The 25422-nt window shown below is 38.7% G+C and overlaps 1 protein-coding gene across 2 annotated transcripts in view; it reads left to right on the top strand.

The window, feature by feature from the left end:
• The window catches only part of LOC124721768 (inactive selenide, water dikinase-like protein), a 152216-nt gene that overhangs the window by 86401 nt on the left and 40393 nt on the right, over positions 1-25422 (top strand). For both annotated transcript variants that reach the window (XM_047246878.1, XM_047246877.1), the window contains exons 4-5: positions 5271-5383; positions 10727-10917. In XM_047246878.1, coding sequence (XP_047102834.1) covers positions 5271-5383; positions 10727-10917 — 304 coding nt within the window. The remainder of the gene's footprint in view (positions 1-5270; positions 5384-10726; positions 10918-25422) is intronic.

Genomic DNA, 25422 nt, shown 5'->3' with positions numbered 1-25422 from the left:
AATCCTGGAAAAGTCCGGAATTTTTTTTTCCTTGTCCTCGTATACACCCTGTAAATGGCACTGCTTTACTAAGGGTCTCATGGTATACAACATATGTGTTCGCTACCCCTCTTCAACACAAGTTAGCCACATGAAAGGTTACCTCATCTGACCATCCACTCAGTGCAGCAGTAGCTGCAACATCATTAATGAAAACCAACCCATCTCCCATTGTTTTACCTGAAAAGGTATTGATAAGTGCAGCTACTGCTGAATCAAAAGGGAGAGAGGCTACCCCAACTTTGCCATATTTTCCCAGTCTCGGACTGTGAGTGAACCTGATTGGCTTCCAAAGCTTTATATCTATGGAGGTGTTAGTCATGCTCCTGCTTTTGGCAAAAATGTTCCTGAATTAACACCCACACTTACACCTGTAGATGGCTAGGAGTCCGTAAGAGCTCAATTCCCCCAGTTAGATCATAGACAGCTTACAGTCCATCAGCCAGTCTCTGAGGGTGAAGGCTGGCTGGACCCCAGCTCCCCACATCGCCGAAACTTCCCCCAAGTCCCAGAGCAACAGGTGTGGTGTGTCTCGTGCCAGAGTGCTGAGTTAATCAGTGGCATATTGCCAACCAATTTCCATCACCAAAGCCGGGTCATGGTTTCTCTGAAACTAAGACCGCCTTTCTCTCCAGTTCAAGATGCTGACAGAATGGTGGCATAACAGAGTGCTTTGAGTCCTTAAGCATGATTGTTTATACCCTTATAGCTATGTTTCTGATGTAGTCCTTCTGGAGAGGGGCAAGTAAGTTTGCTTCATCGAACTTGGCCTGTCAGCTTATCCTAGCATGCTGTGGCCTTAGCAAGGGTTGCTAGGCCCAATTAAATTTGCAAGATGTGATTTTCTCGGTGGCACACAGGTGTCCGACCTACAAAATATTACTTCGCACTTGGTCACACTGCGTTAGCTGTTCCAAGAACTTGACTGTTGACCAGTATCGCAAACTCCTGTCTGTCCGAAGTGTTTGTCGTAATGTCAACAATACTATTCAGTGGCTTACTTGATTAGTACATCTGCTGGGCTGGCCTCTACTGCTTGTCTGCCTGTAGGAGTAAAACTTTTAGAAAAATTCACAATTTGGGTGCCATACTCTCTTGTAGCACAAAATGTTCATGAGAAACAATGCAGTGACTGAGGGAAATCTTAGAGACTGGACTCAACGAATTGCAAGTGAGGTGAACACAGCTGATTTCCAGGTTTCTTCAATCTGATTAAGCAGGTTCAAGGAATCTTACATAATAGGCAGTCACAAAATTATGAAGATCACTTAAAGTATATGAGTAAGCGAATTGCCATTAATAGGTTGTCGTCGTCGCCGTCGTCGTCGTCGTCTTCTTCTTCTTCTTCTTCTTCAGTCCTGAGACTGGTTTGATGCAGCACTCCATGCTACTCTATCCTGTGCAAGCTTCATCTCCCAGTACCTACTGCAGCCTATGTGCTTCTGAATCTGCTTAGTGTATTCATCTCTTGGTCTCCCTCTACGATTTTGACCCTCCACGCTGTCCTGCATTACTAAATTGGTGATCCCTTGATGCCTCAGAACATGTCCTACCAACCGGTCCCTTTTTCTAGTCGAGTTGTGCCACAAACTCCTCTTCCCCCCAATTCTATTCAATACCTCCTCATTAGTTATGTGATCTACCCATCTGATCTTCAGCATTCTTCTGTAGCACCACATTTCAAAAGCTTCTATTCTCTTCTTGTCTAAACTATTTATCGTCCATGTTTCACTTCCATACATGGCTACACTCCATACAAATACTTTCAGAAACAACTTCCCGACACTTAACTCAATACTCGATGTTAACAAATTTCTCTTCTTCAGAAACGCTTTCCTTGCCATTGCCAGTCTACATTTTATATCCACTCTACTTTGACCATCATACTGTAGAGTACTGTAGAGAAATCCATAGCTGACATGAAGATGAAGCTTGCTGTTATCCCTGCAGCTGTTGTATGTAACACTGATCAGTCAGGTTCCTTCAGATTATGTTGGTCATTGGTAATTAGTGCTCTGATTTTAAATCTCCTCCTGGTTTGTAATGAGAAGCCAGCAAAAAGCATCAGCTGACATGTGTGAAAAGTTTTGGACTAATGCTAAGGAAAGCTAGAGCTACAGTTCAGTTTTAAGTGCTCAGCCTCCTCACAGATTCCTCCTTCCCCACGCCTTTTTTCTTATTTTGCACAAAAAAAGTGCTCACCAAGCAAAATAATCCTCCTGAATATCAAAGTTTTGCATCGTGGCTCTGAGGTTACTGATCCCCCATCATACTTGTTGCAGAAGCAACGAAAAAAGCATGCCAAATTTAAAGGAACTCAAAATCCCCAAGATCGGCAAAGTTTTAGAGAAGTTCGAAATATGGCGTGTACTTCAATGCGAGATGCATTTAATAATTTCCAGAATGAAATTCTGTCTCGAAATCTGGCAGAAAACCCAAAGAGATTCTAGTCATACATAAAGCACATGAGTGGCAAGACGCAATCAATACCTTCACTGCGCGATAACAATGTTGAGGCCACTGATGACAGTGCCACTGAAGCAGTGCCACTGAAGCAGAGTCATTAAACACAATTTTCTGAAACTCCTTCACCAAAGAAGACGACGTAAATATTCCTGAATTCCAATCAAGAACAACTGCAATCAAGAACAACTGCCAAGATGAGAAACATAGAAGTAGATATCCTCAGAGTAACGAAGCAGCTTAAATCGCTTAGTAAAGGCAAGGCCTCTGGTCCAGATTGTATACCTGTCAGGTTACTCTGAGTATGCTGATAAAATAGCTCCATATTTAGCAGATATACACAACCACTCGCTCACAGAAAGATCTGTACCTAAAGATTGGAAAACTGCTCAAGTCACACCAATACCCAAAAAGGGAAGTACTAGTAATCCTCTGAATTACAGGCCTATATCACTAACGTCGATTTGCAGTAGGGTTTTGGAAAATATACTGTATTCGAACATTATGAACTACCTCAAAGAAAACGATTTGAAAATATCATTCTTGAGAAACACAACTGGCTCTTTATACTCATGAAGTAATCAGTGCTATCGACAAGGGATGTCAAATTGATTCCTTATTTTTAGATTTCCAGGAAGCTTTAGACACCGTTCCTCACAAGCGTCTTCTAACCAAACTGCGTGCCTACGGAGTATTGCCTCAGTTGTGCGACTGGATTCGTGATTTCCTGTCAGAAAGGTCACAGTTCATAGTAATGGATGGAAAGTCATCTAGTAAAACAGAAGTAATATCCGGCGTTCCCCAAGAAAGTGCTATAAGCCCTCTATTGTTCCTGATCTATATTAACGACATAGGAGACAATCTTAGTAGCCGTCTTAGATCGTTTGCACATGATGCTGTAATTTACCGTCTTGTAAAGTCATCAGATGATCAAAACTACTTGCAAAATGATTTAGATAAGATATCTGTATGGTGCAAAAAGTGGCAATTGACCCGAATAAAGAAAAGTGCGATGTTATTCACATGGGTGCTAAAAGAAATCAGCTAAATTTCGATTAAGCGATAAGTCACACAAATCTGAAGGCTGTAAATTCAACTAAATACTTAGGTATTACAGTTACAAATAACCAAAATTGGAACGATCACATAGATAATATTGTGGGTAGAGCAAACCAAACACTGTGATTCATTGGCAGAACGCTTAGAAGGTGCAACAGGTCTACTAAAGAGACTACTTACACCACGCTTGTCTGCCCTATTCTGGAGTATTGCTGTGCGGTGTGTGATCCGCATCAGGTGGGACTGATGGATGACATAAAAAAAGGACAAAGAAGGGCAGCTCGTTTTGTATTATCGCGAAATAGGGGAGAAAGTGTCACAAACGTGATATGTGAATTGGACTAGCAATCATTTAAACAAAGGCGTTTTTCATTGCGACGGGATCTTCTCATGAAATTTCAGTCACCAGTTTTCTCCTCCAATTGCGAAAAAAATTCTGTTGGCTCCCACCTACATAGGGAGAAATGATTATCACGATAAAATAAGAGAAATCGGGGCTTGCACAGAAAAATTTAAGTGCTTGTTTTTCCTGCGTGCCGTTTGAGAGTAGAACGGTAGACAGACAGCTTGAAGGTGGTTCATTTAACCCTCTGCCAGTCACTTCATTGTGAATAACAGAGTAATCACGTAGATGTAGATGTAATTCCACAGGCATCTCAAGAGGATTCGTCAGGATTCAGGTATATGACAGGAATGATAAGTCAAAGCAAAAAAGTCTAGGAATCATGTGCCCAAAAATGCATACTATAAGATGTGAGAACTTACTCATGTTTGATACTGTGAAACATGTCTCTTCTTCTGAGCAAGTGCTCATAGTGTTTTAGAGCACATGTTTACTAGGCAAGTGTTTCTTGTTTTCATCCATACTGCCTCCTCCAAAAATATTGAAAGCAAAGATTTTGCAGTAGAAGAGATATGCTACACAGTATTGAAGATAGTGTCCATAACTCTTAAGATATGCATGTTCACTAGACATTTTTGATTCAGATAATCATTAGTGTCGTATCTCACAATATTTATCAGTGTAAACGCTTGTTCACAAATACAAGCAACTGGCAAAGCGCCTGTCAATGCTCGTCTACTTGGTGTTCATTTCCTTGAAGTCTGGTGTAGCTAAAACTTTAGGTGCTTAAAATTAATGTATGTGCCCTTGGATTTTTGCGCAGTGTAGTGCTGCTGCTGCTTCTGCTTCTCATTCGCCAATTCACACACTAAGCAAGGAGGACTGTATAAACTGCTGTTATAATCAGTTCTTTGTGCAGCAAAAATGAGTAACTTCAACAAAGTACTTGCAGTATGTCTTAGCTGCTAAAATTTTGGCAGTGCATTTCTTCTGGTATGTTCTTCATGCATAAAAAATTTCAGGGTAGGTAGTGATGTCGCATTTGACAGTTTCCTTGTTTTACCGAAGGACAGTGCTGTAAAAGTGGATGAATACAGGATACAGAAGATAAAGTGCACAATGGAAATGGGAAGTATTATGTATTTAGACTTTAAAGACTATAAAGTTGATATGTGTATTGCTCAAGTGAGTATCCAACTTCCATTACATTTGATAATGCATAGTGTCCTATATTATTATGATTGTGCAATACATTATAAGCTAATTTCGTTGCTCTCTTTCCTCCATAGTGGACTATATTAAATAAATTGAATTATGTGTAATGTAAGATAGTATCATAGTACAGTACAACGGTTGGTTGTTTCAGAACTGTGCTAAGCGAGCAGGCGCCCTTGTGACTGGCGGCCACACTGGAATTAATCCTTGGTGTATTATCGGAGGCGTTGCAACAAGTGTTTGTACTCAAGATGAATTTGTCATGTGCGTATTGAAGTGTCTGTCTTAATTTTAAACACAGTTGTTAGTAAAAAAATTTACATTAGCCTAGTAGATTTTGTTGTTGTTTTTCATATTATTCTTTACTTTATTCCTGTTTGATACTGGGGTGCTGTTGGTTTAGTATTTTTGTTCTTTCACATTTAAGAAAGGGTAAGCAACTGACAGTAATGGAAATTCCTGAACAGAAACTAGAAAAAAATGTAGAAAAACTACCACCCACCTGAAGATGATTTACAGGCGTCACCTATGTACACCTAAAGATCAGAAAATTGCATTAGCTTTTGAACTTTTACTCCTAATAAACCTCTGTGTTGATGTTGAAGAGAACTGTATAATATTGGTCCTGGTTAGATCTTAATTGTGTGGCTCAAACATCGGCATAATTGTTTGACGTCTAATTCAGCTGGTAGTTAAACTGCATATTTTCATCAGTAGTTGTGTAAAACTGATTTGTCTGTTATTAATCCGTAGCCTTGTTCAAGGTGTGGCATGGACTGGGATATGGTAGTGTGTTCGTATCAAAATCTAGTGGACTTTTGTGGTATTTTAAATGTGCCCATGCGCTTCCACACATCTGTGGTACAATGATTTACTTTTCATCTTCCCTCTCTTTGGTTAACATTAACATACAGGGTTTTTGTGGTTTTGCTTTTGTTCCTTGCATGGAAATGTCAAGTGTAAAAAAACACACACACACACACACACACACACACACACACACACACACACACACACACACACACACACGAGATTCCTTGTATCAGTGTGAAAAAGTCTGTACCAAAATTGTATCGCGTGTGTATTTTCAGTAGAAAATGGATATCAAAGAAAGGTAGTTTGGCAGCAGTATAATCATTTGTATGACAAGTATCTTCATTCAGTAATGTCTAGGATTGCTGCACAGTTACTGTAGTGTGTAGTGTTTTACAATAGAAAACACTAATTCGAGAATTCAGACAGGGTCTAGATGCAGTATACAACACACATGTAATTATGTAATACTGTCACAGAATGTATAATACAGTGGTTTTTATCATTCATCTTTTAAAGACTTGTTTGAGCTTTAGATGTTTACTCTATTTTATTCCATGAACTAAATCCTTATGTGCCCTCTGGTCCATTGAAATGATGTCACCGATAGTGTATTTAAAGCATTACAGGTGGTCCCTCTGAACTACATTTATGTATGTTTGACATCCCCATGTTGATAGTCTTCGTAATCATTTCCGCCCTACAACAGATAATTTATTTTTAACTGACTATTCCTGTTCATGAATATTTTTGATGTATCTGACCAATGATTATTATTATGTTCAGTGTTAAAAAAACTGTAACTGGATGATTGTACTTTTTAAGAAACAGTGTATACTACAGTATTTTTGGGTAGATCAGAACTAGAGAATAAAAAAAAGCATCTAGACCCAGAATCAAACTTAGTTACTCTAATGGGAAATTTTACCATCTGCACTTACTGCACAACACAGCTATCGAGGACTAAATGTTGTACTACTACTTGTACTTGTGATTACAGTGTTCCCAAATTGTCTTTGACATCCATTTCTAACAAAAATATTAACAGGATGAATTTTGATAGCTAGAGGATTACAACACAACTACAGCCTAGGATTATTTTAATTTTATCTTTCTGTGGATGTCTTGTCCATAAATGTAGGGTTCTCTAATTCGCAACAAACTGAATATTGTTTGTATGACATCATACGATGGCCACACTAATATTCACTGCTGCAAGAGGCACGTCAAGGGAGAATTTGAAGGAAAAAATAATAATTTACATCATTTTACTGCAGACTTCAGAACACAGTATAGCCCCAGTTAACCCAACTAAAGGGGGAAGCCATTCTGGATAACAGTTTCTTCAATTAAGTCATGAACATCAAATATCTACTACAGTATTTGGTACTGTAATAACAGTATGCATTTTTGAAAAGTTTTGAAGGTCAATGTCTTCAAAAATTTCTTTGTAGGCTACACTTACTTTCTTTATTAAAGATAAAATTACATTTTTGTAATTACAGTACATTAATATACATTGAACTGTACTTAATACTTTGTATCATAGTAAAAATATACACATGCAATGTAAACAAACAATCTCTTGAGTGCACTATTGTTGGCAGTGTAGCTTTGCCTAGACTGGTAAGTTGATGGATGGGGAAGCAATTCAAGATCAGGCATTGACCACTCCGTACTAACCACAGTCCAGCAAGTTCTCATCTTCAATTATTTCTAACAGTACAGTTCTTTTAAATTTTTGGAGGCATTTTGGGTAACCTGGGGTTCAGTTGAACAGAGTTTAGTTAACTCAGTCTTACTGTATTTTGAGAACAGAAGTAGCTTGACCTGAAACAGTTCTTTCTTAACGATAAAAGAATATTCTTAGGAGTGGCAGGGGGAGTTGATTTTTTAGTGAAGATAATGAACGGATTATTCCTAGAGAATTTTGCTAAGAAATACAGAAATGTTAAGCAACACTCGGTTGATAAAAAATATTTCATTGGTGAAATCTACTGTATAAATAGGACAGTAACAACTGTGAAATCCTTCTTTCCACGAACAATACGAGACTGGAATAGAAGGGAGAACCGATAGAGGTACTCAAGGTACCCTCCGCCACACACCGTCAGGTGCCTTGTGGAGTCTGGATGTAGATGTAGATGTAGAAATGCTGCGTTGACAGAAATAATTGTAGCATATGGTGCATGTGTTCTTCAATCTTTTGGTAGTGTGTACCCTTTCTACAAGTTGGTAGCTGTGTGGAGATATTTCAGTCTTAAATAAATTTGGTAATGAAAAGTTTACACTGGAAGTTTTTGCAGGAAAATAGCAAATGTTGGGTTTCATCAGGTGTGTTAATGTTTAACATTCCTATATGTGAATAATAATCTGGAGAAGGTTAATCAGGCAGTTTGGAATATCAATATTATTTAAATTTTTAAGAAAAATGTATTCCTGAAAATCTTGTTAGAGCTCAAATAAAATATGAAAATTACTGCCGTTCAGATGAGAGGTGAAGGGTACATTTGGTGTATGAAATCTTTGTCTGAATTCCTTGCCTGTGTGTCAGTTACTACCTGGTGCAGGTGAACACTCAACAGCAAACCACTAGTCATTACATGCCTTCACAGCTTAAATTCTGACATTGTGTTGCTTCTACTTTCTTGGAAAAACTTGTCGTGTAATTCATGGTGTATAACAAGTAGCTGTTACTTGCTGTTGTTTGGAATTTGTTCATCAGAAGTGATTCATGTGCCAATACCATTATTAGTAACTAATGTGCACAAGGTTTTTTTTTAAATAAACATATTTCCACTACTGGTCTTAAAGTCATCAGTAATCATTCTGATTTTTGAACACGTCCACGACTTAGACCTTCCAAGTCAATCAGTTTGTTAACTGATTTACCTCGACAAACAGTTGTTTGTAACATAAAGAAAGTAATGGATCATACAGGGTGTTTCAAAAATGACCGGTATATTTGAAACGGCAATAAAAACTAAACGAGCAGCGATAGAAATACACCGTTTGTTGCAATATGCTTGGGACAACAGCACATTTTCAGGCAGACAAACTTTCGAAATTACAGTAGTTACAATTTTCAACAACAGATGGCGCTGCGGTCTGGGAAACTCTATAGTACGATATTTTCCACATATCCACCATGTGTAGCAATAATATGGCGTAGTCTCTGAATGAAATTACCCGAAACCTTTGACAACGTGTCTGGCATCATGGCTTCACATGCAGATGAGATGTACTGCTTCAGCTGTTCAATTGTTTCTGGATTCTGGCAGTACACCTGGTCTTTCAAGTGTCCCCACAGAAAGAAGTCACAGGGGTTCATGTCTGGCGAATAGGGAGGCCAATCCACGCCGCCTCCTGTATGTTTCGGATAGCCCAAAGCAATCCCACGATCATCGAAATATTCATTTAGGAAATTAAAGACGTCGGCCGTGCGATGTGGCCGGGCACCATCTTGCATAAACCACGAGGTGTTCGCAGTGTCGTCTAAGGCAGTTTGTACCGCCACAAATTCATGAAGAATGTCCAGATTGCGTGATGCAGTAATCGTTTCGGATCTGAAAAATGGGCCAATGATTCCTTTGGAAGAAATGGCGGCCCAGACCAGTACTTTTTGAGGATGCAGGGACGATGGGACTGCAACATGGGGCTTTTCGGTTCCCCATATGCGCCAGTTCTGTTTATTGACGAAGCCGTCCAGGTAAAAATAAGCTTCGTCAGTAAACCAAATGCTGCCCACATGCATATCGCCGTTATCAATCCTGTGCACTATATCGTTAGCGAATGTCTCTCGTGCAGCAATGGTAGCGGCGCTGAGGGGTTGCCGCGTTTGAATTTTGTATGGATAGAGGTGTAAACTCTGGCGCACGAGACGATACGTGGACGTTGGCGTCATTTGGACCGCAGCTGCAACACGGCGAACGGAAACCCGAGGCCGCTGTTGGATCACCTGCTGCACTAGCTGCGCGTTGCCCTCTGTGGTTGCCGTACGCGGTCGCCCTACCTTTCCAGCACGTTCATCCGTCACGTTCCCAGTCCGTTGAAATTTTTCAAACAGATCGTTTATTGTATCGCTTTTCGGTCCTTTGGTTACATTAAACCTCCGTTGAAAACTTCGTCTTGTTGCAACAACACTGTGTTCTAGGCGGTGGAATTCCAACACCAGAAAAATCCTCTGTTCTAAGGAATAAACCATGTTGTCTACAGCACACTTGCACGTTGTGAACAGCACACGCTTACAGCAGAAAGACGACGTACAGAATGGCGCACCCACAGACTGCGTTGTCTTCTATATCTGTCACATCACTTGCAGCGCCATCTGTTGTTGAAAATTGTAACTACTGTAATTTCGAAAGTTTGTCCGCCTGAAAATGTACTGTTGTCCCAAGCATATTGCAACAAACAGTGTATTTCTATCGCTACTCGTTTAGTTTTTATTGCCGTTTCAAATATACCGGTCATTTTTGAAACACCCTGTAGTTAAGTAAGTTCACTGAAAAATTGGACTATTCAATGAATTACTTCACCATTATGAAACGTAGTTTTCACACAGTTAAAATTGTTAGTTTTTCCATGTTTGAAGAGCACTGCTGCTCAGCAGCTGTGTACTGAATTAATGAATAACTGCTCCAGTTAGTAGTGGTTAAAATAATCCTGGATCGTCTGTTGTCTGTCTATCTGTATGTTTTATGATACTGCACATTTCGTTTTGTAAGCATTGAACTGAATACATAAAACAATATGGCAGCTTTCATAACTGTCCACTTCAAGCATATTTCTTTTCAGGCCAAATGAAGCTAAGCCTGGGGATGTGTTGGTCTTGACAAAGCCACTGGGCACGCAAGTGGCTGTTGTATGCCATTCCTGGCTTAACGACGACAACCGTTGGCCGAAACTTGAACCAGTAATTACAATAGATGCTATGCAGCGTGCTTATAATCAAGCAGTTGATTTTATGTCTCGCCTTAACAAGACAGGTAAATGTGGTCCCTTCATTTTAGCCAGTGCCATTGTAATGTACAATATTTGGTGTGTTGTAGCTGAAGTCAGTCAAGCCCATATTCAGTGGCATATTGGTAGGGTCCTGTGATGTAGTCAGTTCCTTAGGTGTATATTTGAGGCTATGTATGCTATCATGGGTATTACTTTTTAATATTATTATGCAAAAGAAGGTGAGTATGAAACTAAATAAGAAAATGTAACAGCTCTTTTCTTGCGGGTCAAAAGCATCTCTCATACTTCAGCTGTATCAGGGCTAAGGTAATTAATCACTTTCATAGACCAGTATTGGCAATCCTCAGATTGTAATTTTTTCAGTTTGTTCATTAATGTCCTCACATACAGAGTATAGGATTAATATTTTCCCCTTTCCAAAACCCCTCTGAAACACCTGTTATTTGGAAAGTGCTAGTCCTTGCTGTTTGATTCCAGTTTCTACACTCAAATGATTTTCAATTGATCTAACAATAATATAACTGAGCGTTTTTATTCTTGTTGAGGTCCATTAGAGACTACATCAGGTAACTATAAGCAGGGTGTATACACCCTGGGAAATCCACAGGACCGAGCGAGGTGGCACAGTGGTAGCACACTGGACTCGCATTCGGGAGGACGACGGTCCAATCCCGCGTCCAGCCATCCTGATTTAGATTTTCCGTGAGTTCCCTAAATCACTCCAGGCAAATGCTGGGATGGTTCCTTTGAAAGGGCACGGCCGACTTCCTTCGCCATCCTTCCCTAATCCGATGAGACCGATGACCTCGCTGTTTGGTCTCTTCCCCCAAATAACCCAACCCCCCCCCCCCCCCCCCCCCCCCGCTCCCCCCAAATCCACAGGAATTTTATCATCCGGGAGAAATCTGGGAAAAACCTAGGGATTTTCTAGAATTTCAGAAATTTTTCGTTGTTTTAGTTTGCAATTTTTAAAAAAAATTTTGACTGGTAAGAACTGACACTCTAACAAAGAATTTTACTTTAGCCAGCTACTGCAGCTTTAGTTGCAAAAAATGTGCCATTTAGAACAACAAAACACAGTACACACACGTGCCGGCCGATAGCAAAATGTGTCAAAGACTGTAGGATGGAGACTATGCAATACTTCATAACAAAAAATAACTTTTGATGAGTATGACATAATTGTTTATGTTTCTAACAGGTCACGAGAAGTAGTGTGAATGGTGGTTGGAGAAGTGTTACTTTCAAAGTAAGTTTCCCTTTACACAAGAGGAATTATGTTGTGTGTGATGAGAATGTGTGATGAATTTCTTAAGTCGTGGAGTTTCTGACTTGCATTCAAAACTTAACACTTTCAGGACCAGCCACTTGGAAAAATTTCTGGCCCAGAAGACAAGTCATTTATGTCATCATTTAAAATTTTATTGTGTTTGTTGTGTTTTGGAGACTAACATGCACTAAAAAAAAGACCAACATTTTATTGAAAATGTAACTTACCTTGTAGCTATACTGTATGTATATGAATTTAAACCATTAACTTTTGCTATTTGTGTGTTTGAGCTACTTAAGTCACGTTGCTATTGGCTGACACATCATCAAGTGTCCTACGCTTAGAATATCTGCTGTCGTTGGCTGGCCAGCTCACGTGATGGGAGCTATGATTGGCTGACAAAATTGCATCACAATCTCTATTTCAGTGCTTTGGAAGCTACCTTGCTGTATTTCCTGAAATCTGTATTTATACTTTTGTAATACTAAAATATGCAGTATATATGTTGTCAAGCATCAAGTATCTTCCCAAAATCTGTTGGTTTTTGCTGGGTTTTATTACCTAAAGTGCTGGGAAGTTCTGCACGAGTGTACGAAACCTTTATCATTCAAGGAGATTTTGACATGTTTTACACCTCGGAAGGAAAGTATGTTGTCACATAACATGGAAAAAAATGTACTTTCTCATGTGGCATGTTATATTTTCACTGGGATAAACTGCATTTTTAACTGGGAAAAATTCAGGATTTTTTCTTCTTGACTGCACACACACATACAGTGATAAGGCATTTGTGGAAGCCTTTTTGGCAGCCCAAACGAATTTAACTTTTTATCTGGTTGCCTGCATTCTCTCCTGTGTCCAGCTGCTGTTCTGCATTTTCTCTTTGTGGAAGCCTGCAACATTGTTGGTCAGTGGTTTGTGCTTTGATCAATTAAGGATGTCTTACTGATTCAGTCCAATATTATTGAGGTCCTTCCTTACTTAACTAAAACATGTGTTGGAGACTTAAGGTTTCTTGTCCAATGTATCTACTTGTTAGTTGCATTGTATCCATCCTGAACAGATGTCCGTAGAACTTTATTTCCTTATTAACGCTTATTGGCTATTCAACATCTATGTGTATTTAGTTTTCAAATGATCTTGCACTCAAATTTCTTAGCTTTTCACAGCCAGCCAGCCAGCCTGCCCTGTCATTCTGAGGCATCCACTTACATATAGATATGCTGTTTTGATCATTGTGTTACAGTGCCTGAATTTAGCTTTCCTTGGTGCTGCCTTTGTCTTGTATAATATGTGTGTCCTGTGAAAAGCAATAACCATTTTCTGTCTCCTGCTGTCATTAACTTCTTTCTGACTAATTTCCATCTGCACTATTTCACCGAGATGTCTGACACTTCCCACTTTCTTTTTGATTGTACTCTGTTGACAGGTGATGAGGCGCTGTTAGGCTGTTGGTTATGTACTTTGTTTCGTTGGAGATTTTTGTGTCCTCTACCAATTCTATCAAAGTGTAAAACAATGTTTTTTGGTCGACAGTATCATAGGCTTTCTTGTGATGATGACCATTACCAGATCTTTAGAGATGTAATTTTCTAATCTCTTTTCAGTCTCCAGATGTGTTTGTCACAGGACCTTCCTTTCCTGAAACCAACTTGATGATCTACTTACTCCACCAGCCAAGACTGCAGTGCTTTAGAAGATATCGTCTACATTTTAGATGTGATAGAAATACTATGTTAATTGTTGGTGTCAGTTCTATCCCCAATTTCATATAGAAGGTGAATAAGCACTGTTTTACATTTGCCAGGTATCACTCAAGTTTCCCATATCATTCCCATCTCTTTGACTTAGGGCATTAGTGGTGATAATTTTTCATTATTTCCACTGTGACCGTCTTCCCCAGTGGTTTAGTTCTGCAATTATCGTCATAAGTTTTTCATAAGTAGAAAGAAATAAATCATTGTTCCTGCACCCTGGAACTATTCTCAGACATTTGTCTCTGATGTCTTTGCAGTTGCGCAGTTTATCTAAGTAGTTGGCTTAGATCACTCGGTTGTCTTTATTGTTCACTGCCAGTTTATCATCATTGCTCATGAAATTCAAACTTAGTGGTTGATAGCTATTTACCTGCTGCTAGAAGGTTCTGTGAAAGTTCTTGCTGTTGTTCCTTTTGAATTCTGACTGAGTAATGTAGGTTTATTTTGTGACTTTGTTTCACATAGCTCCTTTGCTGTCTGGTTCCACACTTCCTTGTACTCTGAAAGTTTATCTTCTGTTTTGTCACAGTACTGTTCTTTGTGCTAACTATGTTATTAAATAAAGAAAAAAAATTCCCCAATAAGTGTTTAAAGTGCAGGAAAGTGTTAGCACATTGAATGAAATAGGTATGGGAATTAGTGTATTTGTTTTTTGCCACTCTGGAGTATTATAATCAGCTAGTTATACTTCAGGTATATCTCCACTATGTTTATTCTGTAATATTAGTCCAAAACTATATCATTGTCGTAAACAGTTGCAAGCAGTACTGTCACTGCACATTTGCCATTTTAAAAGTCCGCATACAAAAAAGTGTTTTACACCCAGAGGACAAGATAGCATTAAATAATTACTTTTCTCTATACACTAACGGGCCAAGCCAGTCATCAACACGTTGAGTCCCAAGTCCGAGCACAGGCCATGTTGCAGGAACACTGGAAGCATTGCATGCTTGAGCTCTGCTCATTCTTCTGCATTCACATGGTTCTCATTCTGATCGCGGTTTCTCTTCAGGTTTGGAGCACTGTGAACTGGCCTTTGCATGGTGCTGCTGTCATACGAATGTTTCTAAAACTATTTTGGCATTCTCAAGTTTAACCCTCACTTGCCCTGCACTGATGTGTGGCACCGTACTTTTCACAGGTTTCTTGTTGTGCTAGCAGAGTGTATTCTGGTAAACATGTCAAAAGTTTTTAACCAATGCTAATATAGGGAATATTTTGAATCAACCAGTTGAGACCTCTAGTTCCAAAAAGTTTTTGAAACTGAATACAATTATCTAAAAAAAAAGTCAGTTCAATGTTCCATTATTCTACATTATTTTGCTTGAGAAATCTACTATGTAAGTTATATTCCATTGTGTTTTCAGACATTATTCCACCTTAAACAGTGCACAATACACTTGCACCTCCTAATGGTCAAGGTAGTATTTCATTAGAGCCATCTTGTATAAGAGACGTAGTGCTGCAAAATTTCCAGAAGTGGAATTAGGATGTATTACATTAGACGAGCAACCTTCATTGCCCAAACTCAAAGAAAAACGTTGATCTGTTGCAGGAGTCGATGACAGCAGCAGCCCTTTCAATATTTTTTCCTGAATCAAGGATAAAGCACATAAAGGCAGAAATTAACAAGTATACAAAATCAATTTCAGATAACATAAGATCAAATAGTGTGAAATCCACAGGCATATGGAACACATGGGCTGGGCTAAAACTTCATGAAATGTATTTATTCTTTGCTGTTATAATCCATATGTGCCTAGTAAAGACTGTGTGTTGACTGGTATACAAATAACTTAGTTTACACACCATTAGAAATAGATTTTTCACTATTCACTCTTGCTTGCATTTGAATGACAATGCCTCATACATGTGAAGAAACGAGCCTGGCCAGGATGCCATGCATAAAAACATTTACTTTCACAGTTTTCAGCATTTATTTTCACCTGAGGAAAATTTTACCATTGATGAAGGCATGTGTGAATTCAGGGGAAGAGTTATTTTTCGTGTCTTTATAAAGACGCATCTGACAACTATGGTATCCAGCTGTTTACCCTATCCAATTCGAAGACAAGATGTGTTTGATGCACTGGGAGTTCGCACAGATAAAGGGCAGGAAGACAATTCAGTCACCACTGTTTTTCAGAGACTTTGGTCTGGCTAACTCAACAAGTGAAGACCATTTATGTGACACAGATGTTACAGTTCACCAGCTGTTTCAATTTTCTGTGGGAGAATGAGACCAAGGCTGTGGGAATGTGCATACCAAATTGTAGAGGGCTTCCTAAACAAGGTGCACTTAACAGAAAGCTAAAGAAAGATGACTATATTTATGAGGAAGAAACATTTATTGACTCTGAAGGGGAGGGTCTCAGGAATTGCTCTGTGTTTGTCAAGTCTTCACAAGGTGACGAAAACAGAAGTAGAGGTTTGCAGCAATACAGGCATGACAAAGAAGATAAAACCCTATGCATTTCTAGACCACAATCTCAATAAGACTGGTGTACACAGGAATGGACAATTCATATCTAACAAGCCTTTCAAGAGACGGCAAATGAAATAGTGGAAGAAACTTTTTTGCCACCTTTATAAAAATGCAGATGTACTGAAAAACAAGAAATAATCAGAACAAAGCCTGTCATGTGGCAAATTTTCTTCTTCAGTTAGATGAGGAGATTTGAAGAAAGGGAGTACACATCAACGTACTGCTACTCCCCAAAATGTGTGTAGCAATAGACTTCTAGGTTGGCATTTTGCTGACAGATTTCTGCCCCCAGAAAAGAAGACATGTTCTACAAGAGTGTGCACAGAAAAAACTGTGCAGTGGAAAATCTACACGTCTACATGACTGCTCTGCAATTCACAATTGAGTGCCAGGCAGCGAAGTCCCTGAACCACTTTCAGACTATCTCTCTACTTTTCCACTCTCTAACAGCACATGGGAGAAATGAACACTTAAATATTTCTGTGCAAGCTCTGATTTCTGTTATTTTATTATGATGATTGTTTCTCCCTATTTATGTTGATGACAATAAAATATTTTTACATTGAGATGGGAAAATTTGATTGAAATTTTGTGAGGATCTCACTGCAATGAAAATGTCTTTGTTTTAATGATTGCCACCCCAACTTGCTTATCGTACCTATGACACTATCTCCTCCCTTTTTGATAATGCAAAAGAGCTGCCCTTCTTTGGACTTTCTCGATGTGCTCCATCAATCCTGTCTGGTAAGGATCCCATGCAGCACAGCAGCACTCGTACCAGAGGCCAGACAAGTGTAGTGTAGGCAATCTCTTTAGTATATCTGTTGCATCTGCTAAGTGTTCTGCCAGTAAAACACAGTCTTTGGTTTACCTTCCCAACAACATTATCTATGTGATCATTTCAATTTAAGTTGTTCGTAATTGTAATTCCTGGGTATTTAATGAAACTGACAGCATTTAGATTTGTGTGATTTATCATGTAACAAAAATCAAATGGATTTCTTTTCGTACTCATGTGGATGACATCACACTTTCCCTTATTTAGAGACAATTGCCATGTTTTGCAACATACGAATATTGTGTTGAAGTCATTTTGCAATTGGTTTTGAACTTCTGATGATTGTGCTAGATGGTAAATGACAGCCTCATCTGCAATCAGTCTGAGGCTGCCTAGATTCTCCTAAATCGCATATATAGATTAGGAAGAACAGAAGGCCTTTAACATTTACTTCGAGAACACTGGCTATCGTTTCTGTTTTACTCAGTGACATTCTATGGATTACTGCAATCAGTGACCTTCCTGACAGGAAACCATGAATTTAGTTGAACAACTGAGATGGTATTCCATAGGCACAAAATAAGATTAGAAGTGTCTTGAGAGAAACGATGTTAAGTCTTCTAGAAATATGGAATAAATTACAGATCCTCTGTCGATAACACTCATTACTTCGTGTGCAAAAAAGTTGTGTTTCACAAGAAAAATATTTTCTGCATTCATGCTGAAAGTGGCAGTATAACATTTTCTTCAGTGTAATTCTTAATGTTCGAACTCAGCATATGCCACAAAATCCTACTGCAAATTGACACCAGTGATATTGTTATGTAAGGGCATTTGTCCACGAGAATAATTTCTGCTGGACCTGCATTTCTGTTGGGCAGTAAAAAAAAAAAAAAAAAAAATCTGTGGTCTTGTTGATGGAGATGGTATGCATGCCAGAAGTAGTGCAGTCGAGCCCTGTGGAAGGGAGCAGTAGGATGGATAATATGGGTGTTAGCACTTTAGTTTCACACTGCTATTTTTATTACAAGAAACAGTGTCAATATAGCAAGTATTGGGTGCAGACTGATTTAAATTTGCTGCATTCAGTATGCTGTATGAAAAATTGAGAGGACGATAGAAAGCACGTTAATTTTTTTGGAATGTCAAAAACATCATTTGACAAATTCTCAATTTTACGACCTCATTTCCAACATGAAGATACCAACAAGCAAAACTGCATTTCTCCTCCTGAAATGCTTGCAGTGACATTGAGGCGAGTACACAATAAAGTGAAATTTACTAATTAGGAAATACTTATTTTCTGTGCAAAAATGAACTCCACAATTTACAAAAACTGGTTTTAGATCAAGTCAGAAGTCACTGAATAAAGTTATCGTACTTATATTAAGATGAAATATCGCTGTTCGTTTTTCCAAAAATCAAAAGTCGCTGTAACATTAGGCAATGTCGAGGCAGGACTTGTATACAGTTCTAAATAGGTGTCTCTATTGGATGCAGTTAAAACTTGAGTGTTCGGCAAGAGTGTACACTGAGTAGCTATGTTGATTAGGTCATGATGATTGATGGTCATGCGATACATGATTCCAGAAAACGTTGGGAGATTCCTGATGCATTCTTCTGTTTTGACATAACTCTCTTAACAAGTTTCATGACTTTGTATTGGAAATCTATGATATCTTCTTCATTAAATTTGTCCACAATTGGTAGAATCCATTTAAGTGAAGAAATTCTTCTACTTTGACTGTGCTCACTAGATGCATCGATGATGGTCAACATTTTCCTATTCAGTTCATTTGTAGCTCTCCTGTTTTTCTATGGGTTAACTCTGTTGGTGACAATGTTTTTCAGTGTGCGTGTCAGCAGGGCTTACGTTGTCACTATCATCAGGCTTATTACAAGCAGTGTCTAGTCTATCTGCTGTTATTAATAGAAATTGTAGTTTGTTAAAAAAATACGTATTTCCACATCTTGTTTGGTGCAGAACCACTGTTATTGCATTCCTTTAATTTCGTGTGGCATTCATCGAATTATCTCTGATATTGGCTCTTTTCTTTTTAATGCCATCTTTAGTGAAAAGAAGAGAAAACCTGAATAGAATCAAAACCATATTGTTTGTCTTATTTCAGGACCTTGTACCAAGAAACTCTTTCACAGATTGCCATTACCATTCATTTGGGAATAAAAACCATTAGTAGAATTGCACGTAAGGTTTGCATGAAGATGTGATTGTCATTTAGGGATGGGGGTGTTACTGGATCAGTATAGCTTGTCAGTTTGAAATTCAGGAAATTTTCCAAACTGGATAGGGGCCACTCATGGTACACATATCAGGGTTATGAAATCAGAAAAAGAAGTTCAATGTTTTTTTCAGTTACGAAAGATACTATTTGTTAGTTCTGATGGCAGTAGGGAATGCAAATTATAATTTTAATTTTGTGGCTGTTGGAGCTTATGCTAAATCGTGTGACTTAAGTACATTGAAAAAAACATCTTTATGGAAATGATTACTGTGAACTCATTGAATCCACCTCCTCCCAGGCTACTCCCAAATTTTCTGTGGAAGTTGTGTTATGTACGTGAAGGAGATGAAGCATTTGCAATGAATAACAATTTACTATGTCCCTGTGGTGGCTGAGAACTTGACCTCAATAATCATATTTTTAACTATAGCTAAAGTAAAGCAAGATAATTTCAGAGTGTGCATTCAGTATAATGGCCAATAAATGGAGGATTTTTTACCAACCTTCAAATGTCTCCATAGAATTTGTGACTGGCATAGTGAAAGTGTGTACTGTTCTACAGAGATTCATCAAAAAAGGACGAGTTAATGCAATGTGTTGATACAACTATATATGTGGGCTTGAAACTGAGAGAACGGCCACATTCACAAGCAGTATGAGGTGGTGTGTCAGTGAATGCTCTCAGAAATAAGTTCGCCAACTACTTTGTTTCTGAATTGGGGAAAATTTCATGGCAGAAAAAGTTCGTGTGACATAGATCAGTTCAAACATTATGTGGAAAATACAATAAATATACAGAGAATGTGTTTGTGTATTACTAAACATTAAACAAAATAAATAAGAGATGATATTAAGGTATATACCTATATAATTTCCGTCCTTAACTCCCCGCATTTGAAAATCATCTTTAAGGTGTGCACACACATCCCTCCAAAGTCAGTCATCTGTCCTTAGATTCTTTGGTTGTCTTATTCCCCCAAGACTGGTCATTTCTCCACTAGCGCAATCAAAACTTCAGAATCAATTCAGCACCCATTGTGAAAACCAACAGCTATCTCACACAACGGCTCAAACACGACTAATGAGACTCCCAGCACCCATCTATCTGCTGGCTCATGGACATGCAGACATGTTACAACATGTCCAACTCAGAACATGGAGCACAGTTTGGCTGCTGGCCTGGTCATTTTGTTGTGACATTCTGTAGACACACACTCATAAGATACAGTGTATCTCTACAAACCTGGCAAATCCGCCAGCCCGGCACACAGCGAAAATTCTTGTTGTGAACAAGGGCCCTAATTCAGTGAATTACTTCTATTTCCTTTCTTTTGTATTGCCATGACGTGTGCAACTTTCCAGTCCATAGATACAGATATTTCATTGAGCAAGTAGTTGTACATATAAGACTGCTAAGTTTTGCACTATTATAACAGCATAGTCAGAACGGTATGCAATCTGGAGTAAAAGACTTGCATTCTCTTAGTGATGCAAGTTGCTTCACTGCACCAAGGTTATCTGCTTTTGAGTTACTCATGTTGACAACTGTTCTTGATTTGAATTCTGGAATATTTACTTAGTCTTCATTTGTGAAGGACTTTCGGAAAACTTTCTTATTTTCTGTCAGATTTGGAGACAGTTTCATTGTGGAAGCTAATAAGTGCCTCACATTGAAGTCCACACTATGTTTCAAGCTTCAGTAAAACAGCGCCAATGTTGAAAGATTTTGGGTTCTTTTAAATTTTGATTTGTCATGTCTGTTCTATACTTCTGGTCAGTCTAACTGCAATGACCTTCTGGTCACTAATCACCAATCACTATATCATGGTACTCCCAATGGCATAGGATTATTTGTTGCTAAGTAGTTAACTATGTTTTCATAATTGCTCCTGAACTAATTGCTCAACATAATTTTCGGAGAGAGCATTTAGTACAATTTCTGACATGTTTTATGCCTACCACCCGCTTTGAACATGCACTTTCGCCAACATATCGAGGATGGGTTGAACTAACCACCAACTATAATTGTTTGAGATTATGCTAAAGTTTCCTTTGAACTGTTCAGCAACTGAATCATCTGTGTTGGGGAAGGGGGAGGGGTGTAAAAGGAACTAATTATTAATTTATTCTGGTTCTCAAGTATAACCTCCACCCCCTACTAACTCACATGAACTATCTGATAAATTTCACTGCAAGGTAGACTACCTCTGACAGCAGCAAATGTGACACCACCAACTGTATTTAACCTATCCTTTCTGAACTCTGTTACGTCTTCTGTAAAAATTTCAGCTGAACTTCTCTAGCTCTAGCGAGTTTTCATTACTTACAGCGATTTATGTTTCAGTGCTTCCTGTTAGCACCTGTTCTTTTCAAACACGGCTGTGACGATCAACTGCTATAATACCTATGGTTCCTACATCATCCCTTGTCCTTTGTTTAACTTGCACCCTTTGAGACTGAAACCGTTTTTCTTTCCTGAAACCCTCTAATCTAAAAAACTGCTCAGACCACTCCACATAGCCCCCACTACTTGAGTAGCCGCATCTTGTGTGTAGTGGGCCGCTGTCCTATTATGGGTGCGTATGACCCTAGTTGTTTTTGTGCCATAAATAAAACAAAAATAAAGCTGTCCTTTTAAGTGGGACCCAATATCCCATGACTTGGTGGTGCAAGTCGAGGAATCTGCAGCCAGCATAGTCGCAGAACTGTCTGAGCCTCTGATTCACTCTCTCTACCCAGCTCTGTACCAAAGGTCCACAGTCAGTCGTATTGACAATGCTTCAGATGGTGAGCTCTGTCCTCATCTTGGAAGCAAGACTCGCAGTCTTTACAACTTCAGATATCTGCCCGAGTAGATAATTTAGACTAACCTCCATGTAGCCATGTTGTGTCTCATGTTCTTCAGTGTACCCCCTCTGTTATGCACCTAAAGAGCCTGTAATTGATAATTGATTGAAAATTTTAGTGTTGTAAAAACGTCAACTCTTTTTAACCCATGCATCTACTTTCCATTGCGCTTGAGGAAATTTATAACTCTACTTTCTGAAAGACATTCTTTGATACATCCACAACTGATGTCTTACAAATTGGCAGGCTAGCTCATTCAGTGCAAAATTGCTGTAGATATGGAGTCATAGGTGAAGGTAAATGAAATGAACATGGCAAAATTCATATGGTTGTTGATGTTAAGAGGAACACAGTTCCATACAAGTTTTTTTAAAAAAAATTAAGTTAATGGAATAGAAAGAAATATTGATTATTGGCCTACCCTACATAGGAACTGATAGTGTGGGATACATATAGTACAATGTTCCAGAATACTCTACCTGAGCAGAAGCAAAGCACCCAAAAGAGGAAGGGGAAATGAAATGAAACTTAACAGTTTGAGAGGTATGTGATTTTAATTCAGTTATTACCATACTGAGTCAGATTTACAAAGAACTTGGTACAAGTCTACTTACAGTGTGATGTTGCATCCTCCTCTGGCCTGGATACGTAGACTGTTTTGGTAGGAAGGGTGTCGTAAAACTGTTGCATCCTCGCCAGAGGCAAGCAGGCCCACAACTGGATACTGGCACTGGGTAAGAGCTACAGTAGTCCTCAAAAGTATTTCGACAAACATATTAATTGGATTAATTAAAAACAAATAGGAAATATGAAAATTATTTTTCATTGGATATTCAATGTTCTACAGAATAGTGACCAAGTGGCCCTTGTTTGCAGCATAATAATGTAATTTTTTTTAATGAGGACAATGGTGGAGAAAAAGTATTTTGACATTGAAAAAACATTTTTAATATATAATCATCTACCGTAGTAAGAAAATCAGTATTAAGTGGGATATCCCTTGGCTTTTATGACAGCCTCACATAGTGCTGGCATTGTCGACCAACTTTTGGAATCGATCCATCAGAATTTTATCCCACGCATTTTTGACAATTTAAAAAAAAAATTGTTGGTTTGAATAATTTTTTATTCTTATTCTGTGATCAAACTCCTCTAACAGATGTTCTGTAGGATTCAAACCCGGACTTTGATTTGGCCACTCAAAAACCTTAACTTTTTGTGTTTTAAAACCTCGCTAATGTGCTTAGACTTGAGATTGTTATCTTGTTGAAAATACCATCCAGCTGGCATGTTTTGTTTAGCGTATGGTAGAATTTGAGTCTTCAATATTTTTTTTGTAAACGAACCGATCCATATTACCATCAATTTGAACTAATGGACCTACTTCCGAGCATGGAAAAAATCGTCAAACCATCGCACTGCCATCTAACCATGAGAATTTAGTACCAAAACTCGTATCTTTTATTTACAGGATGTTGAACATACTTGATACGATCAGATGACATTAAATTACATTTGCCCTCATCACTCCACAGAATTTTAGACCAGTCTGAACTTGCCCATGATCTGTGCCATTTTGCAAATCCAAGTCAGGCCTTCCTGTTTCTCATAGGTAACAAAGGCTTTTTCGTTGGTGTTTGACCATGTACTCCAAAGAGTTTAAAGTGTCGTTTGACAATGGAAATGTGACTGTCAACGCTATATTTTTCTTTCAATTCTCTTTCTATCATTACGGCTGACTTGCGAAAATCACTTGTTGATAACTTTTTTTTGGTATGATCGACTTTGAGATTTTTTTGGATGTCCACTGCGAGGCTTATTTTTGACTGTAAAATATGAGCAACTTGGGTTTGTTTCAGTCCTCGCTTTAGTGCATTTATCACGGTGTTTCTAAAGTCACTGGAGTATTCCTTATGTTTCGGCATATTGAAGTTATCACTGTACATAAATATCAGTAGAAACCAAAACTAAGAAGCAAGTAACATTTTTGAATTCACGGAGTGAACTGCATGACAAAATATTTTTGAGCTCGCTGAAAGTCGCGTTCATCATGCAACGCAAAGTGTAAACAAACAAGTCGCAACCTGACACCTTAAAATAATCTGATAGTGTTTTATTTTAAGGGAAATAATAACGAATTTTATGTTGTCAAAATACTTTCGAGCACTACTGTATGTCCAAGCTGGTCCATGCATGTTGTATTGGGGACAAATGTGGGAACCTTCCTGGCCACAGGAGTACCTCAACATCATGCAGGTAGTTTGTAGACACATTTGCAATGTGTGGACAAGTGTTTTCCTGTTGAAAAAGGCACTATGGTACTGTCACATGAGAGGTAACATATGATGCAGGATGTCCATGACACACTTCTGCCATCAGAGTTCCCTCAGTCACTACCAGATGTGACCTGAAGTAATACCCAATGACTTCTCATACTGTGATGCCAGAAGTAACACTACTGTACCTCGCCAAAGCATTGGAAGAGTGGGACCTCTCCTTAGGTTGCCATCGTACTTACCAACAGCTGAAGACAGTGCAACGCCGTTCACCAGTAGTTCAGATTTGTTGTTGCAGCATCACTTCATATGGAGCCATTTCCATTGTGTTAATGGTAGCCCATGCATAGGATGGTAATTTAATTCCCTAGTATGGTTACTGTTAGTCTCTGACCAAAGGAGCAGGATGACAGTGAATGTTACAGGGAGTCCATTACTTGCACTTCGATGGCAGGTGCAGAGGTGAAAGAGTTCAAATGCGGTGACTGCACAATACAGTGATCCTACCATGTAGTGGTCAGAAATGGTCAACCAGAACCTTGACAATGAGTAACACTGTCCTCAAATTTGCATGCAGTCCAACATGAGGACACTAATGCTGTCAAGGCAGTGTGTTATTTGCCATTAACTATTTGGTATTTCATCACCTAATTCTCGTCTGTACACCTTTTTGACACAATGATACATATATTAGATCTAAAAGGTTGATGAACTAAGAGCCTGCCATTTCATTACTAATATGGATTTACATGAAAATTAACTGAAATTAAAAAAAAGAGAGTAATATGTTTTGCATGTAAGAACACGTGTACGGGCGGGACTTTGTTTATCAAACAGTGGTGAATTCTTCATTAAACCCTGAGCTTCCTTGG

The sequence above is a fragment of the Schistocerca piceifrons genome, chromosome X (assembly GCF_021461385.2).
Source record: "Schistocerca piceifrons isolate TAMUIC-IGC-003096 chromosome X, iqSchPice1.1, whole genome shotgun sequence".
In the NCBI taxonomy this organism is placed as follows: domain Eukaryota; kingdom Metazoa; phylum Arthropoda; class Insecta; order Orthoptera; family Acrididae; genus Schistocerca; species Schistocerca piceifrons.
The sequence above is the reverse complement of the archived record's forward strand: the minus strand, read 5'-3'. Positions and strand labels throughout refer to the sequence as shown.